Raw genomic sequence first — 16,424 nt, forward strand, 5'->3', positions numbered from 1 at the left:
CTAAATTGTAGAAACAGTGACTCTTACACTTCGGTGTGAGATCTGGGGATCTTGTTTGACAAGACCAACTCTGGGCCAACCCTGGCCGAGGATTGGCATTTTTAGCAAGTTCCTAAGGTGTGTTGGATGGAGTTGTCTTTAGACTGCATTTTGAGCAATGCTGCCGTAGAGGATTGAGGATTCAAGGGTGTTGTTAAAAGTACTACATCTGATGCCAGGCGTGGTGGTTCACGCCTGTAATGAACCACCTTTGGGAGGCCAAGTTGGGAAGATCATTTGAGGCTAGGAGTTTGAAACCAGCCAGGGCAACTAGCAAGAACCCGTCTCTAAAAAAATTTTTTTTTTTAATTACTACGTGTGTGTGTGTGTGTGTGTGTGTGTGTGTGTACAGTTTTTAAAAATCCTGTAGACATTTTGGATTATGGATTGTGGGACTGATTCTGTTTTCTGTTTGAACTGGCTACAAGGAAGCTCAAAGCCAAAATTATGCCTCACCTCAAAGAGAGAGTATACCAGATCCTGCAAAGTGGATTTTGTGTGCTAATATTCCCGTGGCTTTGCTTTCTTTTTCCTACTTTTATCTTCCTTTAGTCCTAGTTTTCTCACTTTTTAAAAATCTTGTGACCCTCTAAGTCTTTTTCAAGTCATTTGAAATCCTTTTTGTAAGGAGGGAAATAGTGTGTAAGTGAAGAAAGAGAGAGATTGATAAATACAGAAATAAGTCATTAAGAAATGAAAGGGGAAAGGATGGATATAGTGATAAGATTCATGTTTTTCAAGTTGAAGAGTACATTTTCAAGAAACTTCCTAAAACAGAAAACCTCCTCACCATCATTGCAGGTGACCAGAAAAACCTCCTGACGGCCCCATCCCAGGCGACCACTGGCACAGTTCTGTGGGTCAGGGTGGGAAGTGGGCGAAGGTCACTCTGCTTCTCATCACTGAAGATCTTCAAGCAGAGGCTGTAGTGAGCCCAGAGTAGGGGGGCCAGAGCCTTTCTCACAATGATCCAAGGGTGATAAAAGGGAATTTTGCTTAGAAAATATATGAATAAAAGTTGAGAATTCCATTTTCAAAAGTGTCTGTCTGCTCCAGTGATAACAGCCATTTGGCTGTGTAGCAAACCACACCTCAGAGGCAGATGGGAACGAAGAAGCTGGGTTGAAAAGGTGTTCTGTCAACTTCTGGGAAGTGGAATTTAGTTATTTTGATGTTGACCAAGGCTTGAGGATACAATAATAGATCGCAGTTTTCTTTTGTCATCTAATTTGGAGAGTCTACAAAGAGCCAAGTCGAAGGAGACAAATTCCAAAAACACCTGCTGGAAACAACCCAAATGTCCGTCAACAGGTGAACGGACAAACCATGGTGCATCCACACAGTGGAACCAAAAACTCAGCAACAAAAATATAGATGAACTTCCAGTGCATTTTGTTAAGTAAAAAAAAGCCAGGTTCCAAAAACTACATGTTGTGTGAGTCCATCTATGTAATATTCTGTAAAAGGAGAAGCTACAGAGACAGAGGCCAAATCAGTGCCTGCTGGAGGATGGACTGACCACATCTGTGCAATCTGGGCAGCACGGGAACTTTTTGTCTGCAATGAAACGATTTCATGTCTTGTTTGCAATCGAGATACACAACTGTATGAATTTGTCAAAACTGATAGGTCTGTATGCCACAAAAAGGGAAATTTTTAGATGCAAATTTAGAAAATATGAAGTCAATGGTTACTATAATAGCAAAGACTGATGAAAGCTAGACTTCTTTGAATGTAACTTGTTTTACAAATTTGAGTTTGGAATTAAGTAAATATTTTAGATAATTATAAAGGAAAATTAAATTTTTAAAAAGCAATCCCCCAGAACTGAAAATACAATGAAACAAATTAATCTAAATATGTTTCCAGTTGGTGGCATCAGCACTATTGCAAGTAACTTTAATACATAGTAGTTTGACATTCTATCCCTAAAAAAATTACTGCAGAAAAATGTTCACACTGTTTGCAATTATCCTATTCTTGGTGATAGTATTGTACTGGATATGATGATTGGGCATATAATGTGTGAGAAGGTAAATGAGTAATTAGATGATAGTATAATTTCTTTAGCCCCAATATCCTTGAGAAGTAGGATGTTCAACTTAGGAGAAAGTAGATATAGATACAAGATAGATATTGTACGACTTAAGGCCTCAATAAAAAGCCTGTTGTCCTTAATTTGAATTGGAAGTGTCAGTATAAACTTAGAAATTAAGTTATCTTTCTAAAACTCTTCTAATTTCACCCACTGAAAGAGTCTAGAATCAGTGACCAACCTAGAGATTCAGAGGGGTGGCTGCTTCCAGACCTGAGGCAGCATATATGTAAGTTAGATTGGGATATCCTTTCCTAGCAGACAGCAAGGAAGTTCGTAAACACACCGGAGCTCATGTCCAAAGCATCCCAGAGCCAACTTGTAGAGGCTCCTGTGAGCCAGTGAGCATCGGTAAGAAGAAGAATACCACAGATTGGATGAAACACATTATATGTGTTTAAATCCATCCATTTACAATAAGTTTATAATACTTTCAAAAACTAATAGGTCATCATTATAGGATGTTAGGGAACCAACTTACTATTATGAAAACCGGTAAATGAAGGGAAAGATTCAAGTGTTTATACTCTATTTCTTCAACAACATACCACTGGGTAACCAAAGAGTAAAGGTGCTGAGGGAAGGATTCTTTATGAAAGATTTCCAGCTAATAAAAGGCAAAATGATAGAATTAGAATTAGAATTCCAACCCCCAGTAAACTAATGGATCTGAGCATTGCACATCAGTGGCCACTAACATCTCCAAAAGAGAGGCAGCCCCTGGGGAAGTAGTCACACACACACACACACACACACACAAATACCCTGCACCTATTAAGGCCTCTTTTAGGTCCAGCTTCCAGTGTTCAGGAAATATAGAGCATAGAGGAACACGAACTACATCATGGGAGCACAGTCAGCAAAATCCAGACTATGGGAAACCTCAGAACAAATGACTCAGTTCCACCCCACCCCACTGCAACCAAAAGCTTTTTAAGTGCAAGGAGGAAAAAGACACTGGAAGAGAAACCTATGGATTGAAAGAGTCCAAGACATATTGACCAACTGCAACTTGCAGACCTGATGCAGATCTTGATTTTTAAAGGAAAAAAAATCTGTATTAAAAAATCTTGGCTGGTCGCATTGGCTCACGCCTGTAATCCCAGCACTTTGGGAGGCTAAGGCAGGTGAATCACCTGAAGTCCAGAGCTTGAGACCAGCCTGGGCAACATGGCGAAACCCCATCTCTACTAAAAATACAAAAATTAGCCAGGCGTGGTGGCACATGCCTGTAATCCCAGCTACTGGGGGTGCTGAGGCAGGAGAATCGCTTGAACCTGGGAGGCGGAGGTTGCAGTGAGCTGAGATCGTGCCACTGCACTCCAGCCTGGGTGACAGAGCAAGACTCCATCTCAAAAAATAAAAATAAAAAAAATCTATAGGATTCACAAGATAAGTGAAAGTAGGAACAGTGAGTCTATATTGAAGAGAATAAGAAAGTATTGTAATTTCTAGGTAGAATAATGATATTGTGGTAATTGTTAAGAGTTCTTGTCTTTTAGAGCTGCAGCCTGAATTATATGGAAGAGTGATCAGATGTCTAGATTTGCTTCAAAATAGTGGGAGGAGCAGGAGGGCTGGGGATATGGATGGGACACACCTGGCCTGAGTTGTTGATTGTTGAAGCTGATTGATAAGTACATGGGAGTTTGTTTTCATATTCTATCTCCTTTTGGAAATGTTTGAGATTTTCCAGTGTTGTCTTTATCCAGTGTACTGAGCTATTAGTCTGCCCAAAAATCTGACCTTTTCCCTTTGTTCCCATGCAGTGTTCCAAGAGCTGCCAGGGTGGCTTTCGGGTCCGGGAAGTGCGGTGTCTGTCAGATGACATGACTCTAAGTAACCTCTGTGACCCTCAGTTGAAACCAGAGGAGAGAGAATCTTGTAACCCTCAGGACTGTGTCCCTGAAGTTGGTAAGTAGAGATTTCAATTGTGGGGGAAAGGTTTGTGTTTTTTAAGCTTGTCAAATTCTCTGGTGTGACAATAACAAGCCTCTCCTAGGCTTTCTGTGACTTTGCACACAATCGTGGCGTTCAGAGGGTCAAGGTGCTTTTGGTATAAGTTTCATAGTTTAAGATGATCATTCATAGCGTGGATGGCTGTCTAAGCCACCCACCAAGAGATACACTTCAGTGTGGATTGATTAAAATGGTAATGCCTTCAAAGATTTGGCTCTATCATCCTTAAGGTCAAAGTAGTAAAATGTCAACTTTTAATTGTAGGTGCAAACCAGTGTAGGCTGGACCATGTGGGGAGATTCTGGGAACTTAGCAGGGAGTTGGCAGAAAAAGGAGGAAGGGGAGGAGACCAAGAATTGGTAGAGACAGTGATGGAGGGTCTGACCATCTCTCAGAGGGGCATAGTGCAAGCTGAGTCCAGAGAGATGCAGTGACCAGACTCAAGGAAGGGGAGTGACAGCAGGAAGATCTAGGCCGCACAATGGTCAGAGTCCTGCAAAGAACAGCAGTCTTGCAATTCAGAAGACCCCAACCTGCACCCTTGAAATAGGGGCCAGTTCCCTGGAGGAAAGCATTGGAGAGTGTTAGGGAGGTGAGGCCCTCTCACGGGCTGCGGTTCACGAGGAAGGTGCCCATCCCAGCAGGGGAGCGCAAGTACACCCAGAAAACCAAAGAAGGCACCTCGCACATAGATTGGGCAGATAGGAAGTGTGAGGTGGGTGAAGATGCATCTCCAGAGGCATATTGGATGCCCTAAAGCCCCATCTGAAATCTACTCAGAATGCACCCCCAGGTGTAGTCAGCGCTGGTTCCAGGATGGAGGTGCACCGAGCCCCTTCAGTAGGCTTCTTCACAGTCTCCTAAGAACGTATTTACTTTTCTGTCTTCACAATAACATCAAAGGAAATGTATTAATATATCAATAAGCTTTCATGGGGTAGATTCCTCCTGCTGTGGACCAAATTGAAGGTTTTAGTATACTGACCTAACATCCTTCCTATCCCAGGGAGGATGTGTCAATGACGGCATAGATGCTTTATAATCAAAAGCTTCCTATGTCCCATCAATGACACATGACTAAAGTTATAGGGATGACCATTCCCAGTAGCTACCAAAAAGCCATAAATTCCATAAGAAGAAAATTAACAAGTTTATAAGATCTATATAGAAAAAATAAATAATTAAGAAAGCCTTGCTATCGAATATAAAGGGAAATGTGAATAGATAGAAACATTAACATGTTCCTGAATGGGAACACTCAATACTATAAAGATAATAAAAGAAGGTTCCCAAGGGGAGCTGTATGTGCCATATATTGGAACATATTATAAAGCTACAGAAACGAAAACTATTAGGTTGGTGCAAAAGTAATTGTGGTTTTTGCCATTATTTTCAAAGCTGCACAAACCTAATATATGATATAGGCATACCATATACCAATGTTATAATGCAGAATTCTGAAACAGACTCCTTTATAAAGGGAAGTTAAGTTTGATAAAGGGAGAATGATAAGTAAGTGGGGAGAGGAGACTTCCATTGTATTGAGACCACACTGAAGATCCCTTTAAAAATATAAGATATATAAATGTCTAATGGATTAAAGACTGTAACAGAGAAAACAGTCTGTAAAAATGCTAGAAGAAAGTATCTTGGACTGGATGCAATGGCTCACAATCCCAGCATTTTGGGAGGCCAAGATGGGAGGATTGCTTAAGCCCAGGAGTTCAAGACCAGCCTGGGAAACATAGTGGGACTGCATCTCAAGAAAAAATGCTTAAAAGTTAGCTGGGCATGGTAGTGCACGCCCGTGGTCCCAGCTAATTGGGAAGCTGAGGTAGGAGGATCACTTGAGCCCAGGAGGTCAAGGCTGCAGTGAGGTGCAATCACACCACTGCACTCCAGCCTAGGAGACAGAGTGAGACCATGTCTCAAAAAAAAAAAAAAAAAGAAAGAAAGAAAGAAAAAAATGTTATACACATAAAGTTTCCTGTTTGTCTCAGGCCAGATAATATAACTAAAGACCGTCAAAATCACCAGGTCCTTGGAATTGATTGTGTAATTCTCAAAGCCAGGAATGATTGGCATAAGCAAATCATATACTCTGAAGGGCTGTCACTCAGCTGCCTCACTTTGTCAAAGGCTTCTAACTAATATAATGTGCTACAAAATGTGTTGCCACTGTTTTTGTCTTCTATGTTTGTCTATGGTGTCTTTTCACGCGGGGGGAATTGTCTAGCTTCTAATTATATAAAATCCAACTAGAGAAAAAAGGGAAACTATGAGACTGACAAAACAGAAGATGTACACAAAGCCTTGGTATTCTTTGATGTGCCTCAAAATTATACCTGTCAACGCCAAAGTTACTGAAGATGTCCAGGCCACAAGCCAGAGTGATGACGCACACTCCGGCATATCCCGGAGGGCTGCTGAGAGCAAGAATCTGTGTAGGCTCTGAAGGTAAAGGCTCAGGTGCACATTTTGATGACGATGCTGAAGAAGAAAATAATACCTGAGTACACGGGTACGTGTGTGCTGTTGTCAGCTTTTTGAAATCTGCATATAATCTTTCATCTTACCCCAGAGTGACGTTAATAAATCATCCTACAATTGATAGCATCTTAAAATCAAATAAATGTCACTCAAGTAGACAGAAAATTAAATCCCCAATATAGACAGAACTCACTCAATTTTTAAAAAAGAAAAATGGTCCAGTTTTGTAAAGGATAAAGGAAATGAACAAACCCACCACAAGGTCAGGTGCAGTGGCTTATACCTGTAGTCCCAGCACTTTGGGAAGCTGAAACCGGTGGATCACTTGGGCCAGGAGTTTGAGACCAGCCTGAGCAACGTGGTGAAATCCTTCTCTACAAAAATTATAAAAATTAGCCGGGTGTGGTGGTGCATGCCTGTAGTCCCAGCTACTTGGGAGGCTGAGGTGGGAGAATCACCTGAGCCCAGTAAGTCGAGGCTGCAGTGAGCCATGATCACACCCACTGCACTCCAGCCTGGGTGACAGAGTGAGACCCTGTCTCAAAAAAAAAAAAAAAATCTACCACAAGAGGCTGAAGAAATTCTCAAGCTACTAGTAATCAGAAATGCAAATTTTAAAAATAATGGGAGTCCATGTTTTTTCATAAAATTGGCAAACTTTTAAAATATTAGACATTGTTCAGTGTTGGTAAACTTGTGGGGAACAAGTCAAGTGCCAACTTGTAACTTGGTATAATCTTTTTGGAGAGAATTTTGTCAGTATCTATGAAGATACAAAGCGCTCATTACCTTTGACTTAATAATTTCACTTCTAGGAATATATACTAAAAATATGCTGTCAAAAATTTACAGATACACACACACACAAAGAATAGGGCTTACCGAGTGTGCCACCTACTCAAGATGCAGAGTCAGGAGGATCACTTGAGCCCAGGAACCCGAACTGTGGTTGCCCCTAGGAACAGTCACAGCACCCCAACCTGAACAACACAGAAAGATCCCATCTCTGAAAAAAAAAAAATCGGTTTAATGAATTGTGTAGAATTAATGAATGAACTATACAATTTCTTGTAACTTACAAAAATTGGAAGCACGCCAGGCATGGTGGTTCACGCCTGTAATCCTAGCACTTTGGGAGGCCAAGGCGGGCAGATCACGAGGTCAGGAGCTTGAGACCAGCCTGACTAACACAGTGAAACCCCATCTCTACTAAAAATACATGAAATTAGCTGGGTGTGGTGGCACATGCCTGTAGTCCCAGCTACTCAGGAGGCTGAGGCAGGAAAATCACTTGAACCCGGCAGGCAGAGGTTGCCTCATGAGCAACGAGCCAAGATGGCACCACTGTGCTCCAGCCTGGGCAACAAGAGCAAAACTCCTTCTCAAAGAAAAAAAAAATTGGAAGCAATTACATTTCTATAAATAGAAGGAAATGACTTATTTAAATATGTTCCAGCACGTAGGACAAAATACACCCCAAAAAAGAAGATGGTAGATATTATGATACAAAAAAATTATCTAAATATATTTATTAGTAATATTTTAAAAAGCAAGCAGCTGAGAAGTATATTGTCAGTTCTTTCCCAAAGTAATCTATAAATTCAAGCAACAGTAATCAAAATCTAAGCAAGGTTTTTCACAGAAAAATCTGACAACCTGTGTCTAAGGTTTATACGGTGGCTCACGCCTGTAATCCCAGCACTTTGGGAGGCCGAGGCGGGTGGATGACTTGAGCTGGAGTTGGAGACCAGCCTGGCCAACATGGTGAAACCCTGTCTCTACTAAAAATACAAAAAAAAAAAAAAAAAATTAGCCAAGTGTGGCAGCGTGTACCTGTAATTCCAGCTACTAGGGAGGCTGAGCCAGAAGAAAGGCTTGGACCCGGAGGCAGAGGTTGCAGTGAGCCGAGATAGAGCCACTGCACTCCAGCCTGGGTGATAGAATGAGACTCCGTCTCAAAATAAAATAAAATAAAATGAAATAATAAAATAAATTTTTATATGGAAGAGCAAGAGCAAGGAACCAAGAAGAGCCAAGGCTGTTTTGATGAACCATGTTGAGGGACTTTTCCTACCACATATCAAGGCATATTGGCACCAGGATGGATAAAAAAAGCCAGGAGAGCAGATTCGAGAGCCCAGAAATGAACATATAAAGGATGCATGATATATGATGGAGGTCACATTATGAATCTGTGGGGAAAAGATGAAAAATTCAATAAATGGTCATGAGACAATTGTTTATCCATATACAAAGAAAAAAACAACAAAACTGAACTCCTTCCTCTCATCCTACACATACCATACACACCACAAACCCTAATTCCTGGCGGATTAGTCAAATGAATGTGAAAAGAACATTTAAAACTTTTAGAAGAGAATGGGGAAATTTATATTTTATTTCAGAATACAAAAGGGTTTTTTAAATGAAACCAACAATTCCAAACCACAACGGAAAACATAATATCAGTTACATTAAAATTAAAAATCTCTGTTTATCAAACAACACCGGAAGCAAAGTGATCAGAAAAGTCACAGGCTGAAGAAGATATTTGCAGCACATATAACCTAACTCACAAAGGATCAGATCCATTAGATATAAAGAATTTTCGTGCATCATTTTTTAAAGTTAACTAAATCAGAAAATGAGCAAAAGATCAGAAAAGCAATTCACAGAAAAGGAAGCTTGAATGGCAAATATACATGATATGTTCAGCCTCACATGGGAATCATTTCACATTCACTAGCTCAGCAAAAACTAAAACATATGGCAAAGAGAGAATCCTTCCGTTCCGCTGACAGGAATACAGGAACTTAAACAGTTACACCGACTTTGGAGAGCAAACTGACCGTATCTAGCAAAGTTGGATATACCTTGTGACCCAGCAAGGCCCAGGCAGAGAATGTAACAAAACTACTTAAAAGTATTGTTTGCACTAGGAAAAAGAAGTTGGATTAATGTCCAACTTAAATGTCCATCCATAGAAAATGATTAAATTGTGGATTATATATACAAGAAAATTCAATAATGAAAATATTTATAGCATTCATTAAATATGAATGAATCGCACTAATTCAACGTTGAGCAAGTTGCCAAGGAGTTTATATAATATGTATCTTTTTTATGTTTAAATGTCACAGAGTGGTGAGGGACTCCATCATATAGAGTTTAAGTGTAAAGAAATGTTTGGGGATAAGAAACGCCAAATGTGGGACTTCTGATTACCTCTGGAGTGATGAGGATGAAGGAGGAAGTGATCAGAGAGAAGTGAGGACACAGAGGAGTAACTTATTCTCTATACCTATTTCCTTTATAATGTTTAAAAGAAAGAGAAAAACCTGTGAGCCCATGGCACACGTTCACACCCCACATAGGTAATAAACAGCAGCGAGGGGTTAAAGCCACAGCCACCGCCCTTTCTCTTCCCACTGGTCCAGGCTGCCTCTTGTGCTCAGGGAGTCTTCTATTTGTTCTCTTCTGCTACAGACGAAAACTGCAAGGACAAGTACTACAACTGCAACGTGGTGGTCCAGGCAAGACTCTGTGTTTACAACTACTACAAGACCGCCTGCTGTGCCTCCTGCACCCGTGTGGCCAACAGGCAGACGGGCTTCCTGGGGAGTAGATAACACCCCTGCACCCCCATCAGCAGGGCAGCATCACCGCCCTCCCGGGGGCTTCAGCAGTGCGCCTGGCTGGCTGCTGCTCCACCACGGGCCGCCTGGCCCAGGCACTGCCAACCAACTTAGTCACCGCCCCTGCCTCCGGTGAATGCACCCCGTGCTACCCAGGGGCTTTGTACACAGAATGTTTGAAAGCCACAGTTGGTCCTCTAAGCATCACCATGTACTGATATTCCCCTCCTTGGACCTGGCACCTGTTAATGGTGCCCTTTGAAAGCCAAGCAGTGGGAAGTACATGGAGCTCTCAGCCCTGCTCCCATCTGGCACCTTCAAGTCAGCAGATGGGCCACTGACTGAGCGCTGCCCCGTCCCTGGTGCTACTGGCCTTTCTAAACTTAGCGCCCTGGAGAGTCCAAGGAGGCAGTGCCCCCAACCCAGCGCCCCACTAAGCCTTGCTGACACGCGTGCATCCCTCTGTGACCTCAGCCCAGCTGTGCCTGTTTTCATTCTCAAAGACATTAGACTGTTTTCCTGCCGTATGACACAAATATCTCACATGAATATTGTGCTTTATTTAACAGGTGTATTCACAGATACTAGCTCCTTAGCAGCTCACAACATCCCAGAATGAGAGGCAGGGGGTGACTCATTATCCCCATTTTACTAACAGGGAAACTGAGGCTCAACTTAGGTAACTGACCTGCCAGGTATATTCACCCATCCAGTGGAAGAGCTGAGTTCCTGCCCCAGTCATCTACCAAGAACCAGCCTGGGGCCTGTCCTTAGATGTGAAGGGTGCGGCTTCATTTCTGACCAAGAGGCTGAGAAGTTTCCCAGAATGCAAACAAAGCCCAGGCCCCTGAAATCTTTCTGGTCAAGCCTTTATCCCAGCACTCAGTTGTTTTGGATGTCTGTTCCTACTTGCCCTTCCCCTCAAAGTTACAGATCCTAGTTACAGGACTCTGCAGGCTTTGTTAAACTGTCCGTGAAACAAGAAAGCCATTGGGGGAAGCAGGTGATTGCCTGAAATTCTGACTCCATGCCAAGTGCTGTTCCTCCCGAGGAATCGAAGGCCAGGGTCTTTCTGGCCGTGGAGCCTTCCCTACCGCAGAGCCAACTTCTGAAGCACACAGCTCTGCGGCCTGGGCTCTGCCCTGCCTCGGCTGCCTCCCCCACGCTCTTCACCATGCCCCCGGAGAGTCCGGCCAACCTGTCCCAGCCAAAACACTGCCATGTTAGAAAAAGTCTCCTTCTGGTCTTGTTTATGAATTTCTCTCTGTGGCCACAAATTCCTCCCCTCCCCCATGACTCACAGTCCATACCCCCAACCCCCAGACTTGAGCACCAAGATCTGCATTAATGCGGCTGGCCTGGGACAAGGAGCTGTGGGCCCCTCCCCATCTCTTCCAATTCACTTCCCCCAACTATCCAGTCCCAGAGGCCGCAGGCCTGGAAGGAGGATGCAGTGTATGTTGAAAGGTGGATCTTTTGAAAACCAGTTAAGAGGAATATATGTAGGTTTTACCCATTAAGAAAAATGGCAAAGCTAAACAGATTGTAAACTTACAGAAAATTTGTCTTACGGTCCTGGGCATATTTCCCTTTTAAAGCAAGTCTGGATTCTTAGCAAACTGTTGCCCCCATTTGCTCTTTTAGCTGCAAATCTGCTGCTGTGATGATGGTTTGCAGCTTTTGGAAGCAGTATGGTGACCTGGCCTGACACGCTCATTAGGCTTCCACTAACCCGGGGCTTTCAGAAATTCTGTTTGGCCTTTCTGTGGGTAGCTTCCCAGCTTCCCTTCTGGGGAGCCCCAGGCATCATTTCCCAAAAGCATCGCCATCTCTCCTGATTCTCTTGGAACTCCTACGGATAAGCAGCCTAGCAGAGGCCCAGGCTCCCACACTGACGAAGTGAAAAGAGCCCAGAGAGGCCAAGCATATTGACCGGTGCTGTTCAGGGCCTGCTGTTTTCCACTCGCCACTTGTTTTGCTTCTTGTCACCAGGGGAGTCGTTCCTGTATGCAGCTGCTCTCAGATCTTGCCTAACAAGCCAATCATTTGAAGAAGTTTTCTTTTCCTGCTGGAGGGCAGGGTCAGATCAATGAGTGGAAGAGAGAAAGGCTGTTTTAGCCCAAGTTAAAGGAACACCTTTTAGCCATCAAAGCCACCCAGCAGAGGCAAGGGCCACGACACGTGAGGGAGTTCTCTGTCCTTCAAGGGAATTCTCTGTTGAGTGGAAGGCGAACACCCTGGTTCTTCCAACTCAGGAATTCTTGTGGCTGGGCTGGGTCAGTGATGGCTTTCTCTTTATGTCAAAAGTGCCCTATGGCTGCTGAAGGTTACCTAACCATTCTTTAAAAGGAGAATGACCCTCCATGAGAATGGCCAGCCTGCCAACTGTGCGATTGAAGAGAAGTCAATATATCAACCCCATGTCTCCCTGGGGGAGAAAGTGCATAAACCAGGGGTCTCTCTTTTTTTTTTTTTTTCTTTTCAACAAACCATTGAGCTATTCTTGGAGTTCATCTCTGGAGAGGTTATAGATTATTGGAAGTTTATTATTATGATAGTTTGATCAATTTATTTGTCTTAGAGATCCCATTTTTACTAATTCCCTAGTTTTTTATTTCAGCATCTGAATGTCTTTCTCCCTAGCACAGTGCATATAATCAGGGCCTTGAGTATTTCCAGTGATGACTTTCCTTGGAGAGGATCTAAGAAAAGCCCAGATTTCGGTGGCCATCTCCCTCCAAATTTATCTCTTTCTGCTTTCTTGGTGCTCATTATTTCCCCTTCTCCTTTCTTCTGTCACTGTCATCTCCTTCTTGATCTTCCTGTGTTCCTTTAACTGGCCGTAATGCAGAATTGAAATTTACATTTCGATACTGTCTTTTTTTTTTTTTTTTTGACCTGTGTACTAGATTGCCTCCTTTCCTGCTCTGAATTTTAAAATTAGATAAATTAAAGCTGTTATACAGTTTCCTTACAAAAGTCAACAAAGTCCAAACAAAAATAGTTTGCTATTTTACTTTCACCCGTTGAAAAAGGAAACTGTGCCTCTTGCAGCCTAGGCAAAGGACATTTAGTACAATAGATTCTTTCCACCCTCACAATGACTTGCGGTTCTCTCCGTAGAAAAGGGATAGCCTAAGAAATACTACAATGAAACAACAAACAAACAAAAAACACCAAAAAAAAAAAAAAAGCCATGTAAAGCCAGCCCCTAGAGGGAGTCAGTTCAGTTCTGTGGGGCATGCTCTGTGCCCGCGGCCTGCGAGCTGTTGGGGACCCCAGGGAGAGCAAGGCAGCCTGTCCCTGCCTCCCGGGAGCTAGAACATGACAAGGGGTCTCAGCACTGTGCCCACCTGTCCCTTTACCTCTCTGGCCCAGAGTTCTTGGAGGGTTTTTCCTTTATTTTCTTGAGTATGTGTCATCTACTTATTCTCAAAGTATTTCGCATTCACACTCTTTTTGCTTTAAAAAGAATGGCCTTACAAAGGGACAGAAAAGAGAAGACACAAGCTTGATGTATTTTCATCAAGTTTTGTGGCAGACAGAGAAGTCCAGATATTACCAGGACCTTTCTAAACCAATGTTGTGGGGGTTTCTTCATTCGGATAGCCACCTCAGGTTGGAATATCAATTTTCTAATGAGGAGGAAGACATAAATATAAGTGGTAAAAAGAAACATGACTTCCCTTAAAACAGGCTGGATAATCTATATCAGCCTTGTGGGTGGAGACTAGTATTTGATCCTTGCCGTATTATAAAACATTTTAATATGGTTTAGATGGGAAAATATTGATGCCTTCCTCACAAAATGTATGGATGACATGAAGTTGAAGAGCTAATGGCTTGGGTGACACGTGCTGGATCCAAAAAGATCAGGGAGACTAGAATAAAACTTAGATGTTAAAAATTCACCAGGAATCCACATAAAATCCTATATTTTGACTAAAACGAAAAACTGTAAATACAAGGTGGGAGAGAGGCAAGAATTTCTGTTGACTAAGCTCAGTGTGAGTCAAGAAAGTGGGATGGAACCATGCAAAAACAAAGCCCACAGACATGCAGGCTGCGTGAGGAGAAAACTGGTCAGGGTCACATCACATTTTGTTTGCATTTGCCGGAACCGTATTTTAAGAAGAAAACCGATCATCTATAACATCAGTTTATCAATGCCCCATCCCGATGAAGGGTGCAGACTCTCAGAAACAGCAGGAAGGACTTCATGAGAACCTTCAGGCTGGAGAAGGGACTAGGGCACAAGGAGAGCTCTCCTAGGACCAGGACCAAGAAGCTACAGGGAGGCAGAGTTTAGCTCCTGCAGAGACCCTGCTTCTCACAAGTTGGAGGGACTCTGGTAGGTGGTGACCCACCCATCTTTGAAGGTGGCAGCAGAGGCCGTTTGCCAGGGATGCTGGAGAGGGGATTCAAGCATCTGGCTGGGCAACAATGCCCAGGGCCATCCCCACGCAGGGCTTAGGGGAGTCTATAAGTAGAAGAGCTTTAGGTGATTTGTTTGATGGGGGAAGACAAGTACACAGCTACGCACTTTCCATTTCTGACTTTTGCCACCCTGTCAGCCATGGGGAGCCCACTGTGGGACTGAAATCCTGAGCTGAATGTGGCCTCATGTCTCAGAGAAACACTGGCAAGTTGGTCAGAGCCGCCGTCTGCATCGAGGAGTAGCTGAGCAACAGGATTGGGGGCTGCCTGCCCAGGGTCACTCACCGTGGTGGAAGCAGAGCCAAGGCTTATCTAGGACCCTGTAGATACCATGACTCTTTCTCAGCTCGCCTTGGGTTCCTGCACCTTCGCACGGGCTAAGTAACTCCCTCCACCCTGAACTACCCCCCATTCCTGTTCGTTTCAGCAGATAATGATGGGGGGTGTCCATCGTGCTGAGGATAAGTGACCACAAGAGGGTGAAAACTTCCAGTCAACTTTCTCAGTCCTTTCTCTTGCGAGAGGGAAGCCACCTGCTACACGAGCTAACACCCCCTGCCTTGACTCCTTCCCCACGACTCAGTTGACAGAAGGATATACTTTGTTATAACTTATTATTTTGTTCTCTGTAAATACAAGATGTTTATAGGAAATATGTATTCTGAACTCTATCTGCAGAATGAGTCACTACACCAAAATAGTTCTATTATTTAGAATGTGTTAATTTTAAAGGCACCTGGTAGGTATTTATTTACATATGCAATCCACATTTGTGTGAAAGCATTTGATCATACTAACCCAGCCTCCTGGAACGTCGCTGTACGATGATGTCTTTTTCTCAGTCCATAGTTACAATTGTTTAGTATGCTCATCAGTCCAGCTCCCTGAGGTTGAAGGCCAAATATAAATTACTCTGCTTTTCGACTCATTCAGGTAGCATTGTACCTGAACCTGATTGCTACTTTTTCATCTTAAATATTATATTTCCTCATCTAATCTGCCTTCCCCTCATCCACAGACATTTGGAGAAGGAAATGGGAGGGTGTCTGCTATCCCTTTCTCTTTGCTTTGCCCCCGTTGTTAGACTGGCAACGGCAATTGCTCGGCAGGCTTGGTTAGAGCTGTGGATGAGGCAGGTGGCTGGCGGGGACAGGGAGAGGTTGAGAGGGAAGTGGTGGCATTTACTGCCCTGACACCTCCACTGTCCCTGCTGGGGATTCTGGGGCCAAGGCCTATGGTTGGCCTGTGAACTGCACAGCCAGGAGCAAGGAACCCACTAAATATTCCATCACCTCCATGTCCCCTCTGGAGTGTTAAATTATTACGTAAGCAGGTAAAGGGCAGAAGGCAAATTATGTGAGCAAATGTGGTCTGTTTTCTCTTCAGCAAAAATGACTATTTTTGTGTGTGACTAATTTATTTTTATTATTGTAAAGATACAATAAACCGGTTGAAATATCTGCCTTTTTGACAAGTTTTTGCTTTCTCTGGTCTTATTCACGTTCTGTTCTCCTGCAAATAGCCCCCTCTAAAAAGAAAACTCGGCCCCTTGAGAGGTCAGTGGCTTGTAGACGTTGGCTTTGGGTGCTTAAGGTGGAGCTGGGCCAGTTAGAGAACGAGACACGCCTTAGAAAGAACACGAGCCCACCCGCTCACATGGGTCCTGCGTTAGGCTGTGTTAGACTCACCTGAGAAGCTTAACGGGAAGTCCTCAGGGTGTGCACCGCGCCCAGGGTGCAATCTCACATGAGTTTCTTTAAGTCTCCTGC

General features: G+C 43.3%; 1 protein-coding gene across 3 annotated transcripts in view; it reads left to right on the plus strand.

The window, feature by feature from the left end:
* The window catches only part of THSD4 (thrombospondin type 1 domain containing 4), a 698,888-nt gene extending 682,773 nt beyond the window's left edge, over nt 1-16,115 (plus strand). For all 3 annotated transcript variants that reach the window (XM_077939655.1, XM_028851087.2, XM_001089233.5), the window contains 2 exons: nt 3,904-4,048; nt 10,070-16,115. In XM_077939655.1, the coding sequence (XP_077795781.1) occupies nt 3,904-4,048; nt 10,070-10,212 (288 nt within the window). In that variant the 3' untranslated portion in view covers nt 10,213-16,115. The remainder of the gene's footprint in view (nt 1-3,903; nt 4,049-10,069) is intronic.
* The last annotated feature ends 309 nt before the right edge of the window (nt 16,116-16,424 follow it).

Source organism: Macaca mulatta, chromosome 7, assembly GCF_049350105.2.
Source record: "Macaca mulatta isolate MMU2019108-1 chromosome 7, T2T-MMU8v2.0, whole genome shotgun sequence".
NCBI lineage: Eukaryota > Metazoa > Chordata > Mammalia > Primates > Cercopithecidae > Macaca > Macaca mulatta.